The 4,424-nt window shown below is 44.9% G+C and overlaps 1 protein-coding gene across 1 annotated transcript; it reads right to left on the reverse strand.

Moving 5' to 3' along the window:
- Positions 1 to 2,625: 2,625 nt before the first annotated feature.
- Positions 2,626 to 3,288, reverse strand: LOC308295967 (MICOS complex subunit MIC19-like; the record flags this gene model as incomplete). The annotated part of the gene is made up of 1 exon (XM_080739070.1): positions 2,626 to 3,288. The coding sequence occupies one exon, from the start codon at positions 3,286 to 3,288 to the stop codon at positions 2,626 to 2,628; it is 663 nt and encodes a 220-aa protein (XP_080595196.1).
- Between the last annotated feature and the right edge of the window lie 1,136 nt (positions 3,289 to 4,424).

The raw sequence follows: 4,424 nt of genomic DNA on the forward strand, positions 1-4,424 counted from the left end.
GCCTACAAAAGGCATGATGTCATAAATGATGATGACAGACAGGGGGTCTGGCACAACCAGGTTGACCTGGTCTAGTATTTCTTACCACAGCAAAACACTCCGCAGTTAAACACATCTTCTTGCTTCCACTGATTCTTCGGATTATGATCCTCCAATCATTGAAGCCTTGGGGGACCAAATCCTGAAAAGCCTCACTGTAATAGAACAATTTAAACAATATTATTGCATCTTATTCCCTCCAAAAAGGTCGGGCAAAAATAATGTTTGTTTTGTCTTCGGCTGCCTGCCTTTCTGTGTGTGTTTGTGTGTGCGTGTTTGAGAGGTCATTTCACTCAGTAAAAAATTAAATAGTTTACGTCAAGACGGCCATTTCGTCATTCTTAAGTTGATAGTCTCGCGAAGAGTCGTAGATCCTGATTTCCCTCACCACCATGTCAAGAACCTTTCAAATAATATATATAACTCATGGAAGTAGATTCCTTAGTGTTTTCACTCATCAGCCTAGCCTGGGTGCCAGCCTGTTCGCTCTGTTCCACGATTTGTTTGCTTTGCATCACAGTCTGGACAGGAGTCCACCTCCAAGGGGAGGTGGGACATAGAAGTGGGATTCACACATCCGTGGCTTCTGATTGGTCTGTGGTGCGGGGCCGGACAAATACACCAGTCTGTATTGGCTGGCTGATTCCGTTCCAACGAATCAGAGTAGGATTAGGGTAGCTACAACACCCAATCAGCAACGACCTCGCTACGTCACAACGGACGTTCAGAAATGCGAGTCAACTGATTCATTTCCAGACTGATGCGGAGAGACAAAACAAATCACGGAAAGGAGTGCACAGGCTGGCAACCAGGCTATCACCAGCTACCACGGCACCTGTTCACCTGGTAACCATGGTAACAGTTAACTTGTCTGTGGACGAGATAACGGGGCCCTGGCACACATAAAAACTTGATTTTAACACATATGGTGCCAACCCCGAGTTTCCCGAGTTTGTATTGGTACCACCCCTGTGCCAACCCAGAGTTTCCCGAGTTTGGGCCGTTTTTGAAGATTTTTTCTTTTTTTTTTTCTTTTTTGTTCAAAAATGTTTTTTGGACCTCCAGAAATGTATTAGGCATGATCGCGATCGCGAAATTGCATGTTTAACCCCCATACCAACCCATTCTTTCAAACATGGCAGCCATGTTTGTTTACATCTGAAGAAAACATAATGGCTGATAAATCATGAATGCCTGAACGGATTTCCAAGCGGATTTTTTGGTTTGAAAGCTGTGAACAGTGTGCACACACGTGGTGCCTCATCTAGGCAATCCGTGCACTATAAATTACATGGAAGTCTATGGAGACCATGGCATCGCGGGACATTGAAGAGAAAAAATCATTGCAACATAAGTGTCACTTTCTGTTGAAAAAAAAAAATCTTTCTCCAAGTATAATCATAATACCTGATGATTATGTTGTTAAATAGTTAATTAACTAAAGTCTGAGGTGTAGCCTACATGGTTATCCTCTCTGGATCACTGGGATTTATTTGGGTGTCAGCAGGTGGCTGAGCAATACATCAGCTCATCATCATACAGTGGAGGGACACTGGAGCGACGGGTCTCAAGATATAATACACTCCAAAAAACAAGAGGGATGTGCTTAGTGATGAATGGATGGAGGGGCGGACGGACGGACAGAGAGGGACTGAAGACAACTAGAAAGAATCAATTGGAAATCGCAAGTGGAAACAGCAGATGATGAGTAACACGGACACGTACTTCAATGGGAAAGCCCTTGGAGACAAACGTTACATCAGATGATGAGAAAGCTACACAAGAGCTATCGCCTGGTCGCCCTGCGGAGCGACCACACCACCTACAGTATGACCGTATACGCCTTGATATTATGATCTCACTCTGATTGGCAACGACAGCCAATCAGATAGGGGAAAGAGGATGACAACACGATATCAAGGTATCGTGATGTCTGGTTGGGTGAAGGGAAACAGATTCAGACGATGAGAAAACTAGACAAGAACTATAGTCTGCTTGTAGCCTGCTTCCAGACCATAGACCCCGCCCACTCTCAGAGTGGACTGTGTCTCTGGTCTGGAGCTGAGTACATGAATCAGCATTTATTTTCAGCTGCACCAATGAGCGCAGGGAGTGGGGTGGGTCTCACGAATATACAATCCGCGCAGCAGTTGAAACGATTCAAACGAAGTTCACACACACACAGGCTGAGGAAGGCACGCACACACACACGCACACGCACGCACTGATTTCACCAAGCTGTTAATGTTGATTACATGTTTCTGGTCGCAGTTCTGTGTGGAAACAGTCACTGGCACAGACAGACACACACACAATCACACGCACACTCCGCGATCGTGCGTCACGTCCGCCGTGCGTCTCGTTCACCGTGCGTCGCAATCACTCACGCATGGATGCGCGCGTGCACGCTCGCAAAAAAGTCCCTCCCCCGTAAATCGCTCAGAATAGGGCACAGTTTCAGACTACTGCGTGAGCTGAGTCTGATATCAGGCTAGTCTGCTTGACCTGCGGGGCAACCACACTAATGACAGGTGGTTGAATTTGGACATGTTCCTCTTGGTTCCCCTTCCGCTGATTGCTCAGCCCTCAGCCGCGGTTGCTCAGCATGCTCTTCTTGGCTTCATGGACGCAGGACATGTACTTCTCGGCCAGGCTGGAGCACAGTAGGGAATTCTGGGGGTTGTCTTTGTAGCACTGGAACACACGGCCCTGCAACTCACTGCATACTGCCTCTGTGCCTCTCCGGGGCCGGATGCGAGCCTCTGCCTTGTTAGCTGCCTGGCTGAATTGTTCAGCAGCCTGCTTGTAGTTCTCAAGGTTATTATTCTCCAGGGTTTTTAATTGTTCTTTATAGAAGGCCGAGGTCGTTGCCAACTCTCTCTCTTTCCTCTCCAACTGGCTGGCCAGTAACTTGGCCTTCTCCGACTCTTCTTGGGTCTTGCCTTTCTCAACGAGTAGTGCTGGGGTCAGAGTATCCAGGCCCTGTGCCATTCTGGCAAGCTGCTCCTGCACCTCTTGCTCAACCTTTCTGTGCATTTCCTCACGTATTTCTGCAACAGATGGCCCTGTTGGTGTTGGACTTGGTTGTTGTTTTTTTGGTGGTGGTGAAAACCCCTGGGATTCCCGCATCCGCTGGAGGACCTCTTCTGAGACCCTCAATCCTTTGGAGATTGGGACATTCTCCTCTTTGTCCAGTCCGAACGTGCTTCCAGTGACGCCCATTCTGGACTGTTGTTTGACAACTATCATTGTTGTTGTTATTATTAACCCTATATTGCAGACCAGAGAGGATACTATGACATCATAGGATATTTTCCAAATATGGCCTTCCTCCACTGCTATGCCCAAATATGGATATGTACATCACAGCAACATCACGTCTACATCACGGCAAATCATATGTAGTAAAACAGAATGGGGGAAGTTGAAGTAATATGATCAGTGACACTCGATTAGATCAAATAGAAACGTTCTCTCTTTCTAAGAATTAATGTGGCATGATGTCATTTAGCGATACCATCTCTTCAGTGTCCTTAGCCCTAGGCTTAACCTTCCTCTTGTCTTCTCCAGCAGATGTCCATATGTCTTCACCTTCAATGAAGGCTTGTCTCTTCTGGCTGAGATCACTTTAGTCGTCTATGAGAAACATGAAATCAAATTAAAATGTTAAACATGGGATCTCTTTTGAGATTGTATAATGTTAAAGGGTTAGGCGGTTAACATCCCATTTTCCTTCTTCAACTGTCAGCTCCCAGACGTTCAAGCTCGAGACCCAAGAGACATTAATTGTTTGCCTGGGACCCAAACTATAGGGAAAACGACAGATCTACAAGCTCACAACAATGCATCGTTTGTAGATCCTGCTTTTACTAATTTATGGAATTTATAGATTTCTTCATGAAATTGTTGGAGCAAAACATTTTTTTTTTTTTTTTTTTTTTTTTATTCATGAAAGAAAAAACTTTTCTGGGAATGCTTTTGAAAATCCCAAACCCCTGGGGGTCCTTAGACCCAGTGGTGGACAGTACTCAAGTACATTTACTTGAGTAGGCCTACTGTACTTAAGTGTACTTTGCCTGACTATTAGATTTGATACTTATTACTCATACTCGAATACATTTCCAAGACAAATTTTGTACTCTTACTCGAGTACATTTCTAGGAAGGCTGAAAAGTACAGAGTACTTTAAGGATGTCTGTTAATTTTAGTATTGTTCCTAAAATGCAATTGATAGAGAGGGGCATGGTGGTGCAGTTGATAGTGCTCACTATTATTATTATTTAGTTTTACTCTTACTCAAGCATCATTTTGACTGCTGTACTTTTACCAGTAGTATTTGTGCTCTTACTCAAGTACTGGGGTCAAGTACTCTGTCCATCTCTGCT

The sequence above is a fragment of the Nannobrachium achirus genome (genome assembly GCF_963921795.1).
Source record: "Nannobrachium achirus genome assembly, chromosome: 2".
NCBI lineage: Eukaryota > Metazoa > Chordata > Actinopteri > Myctophiformes > Myctophidae > Nannobrachium > Nannobrachium achirus.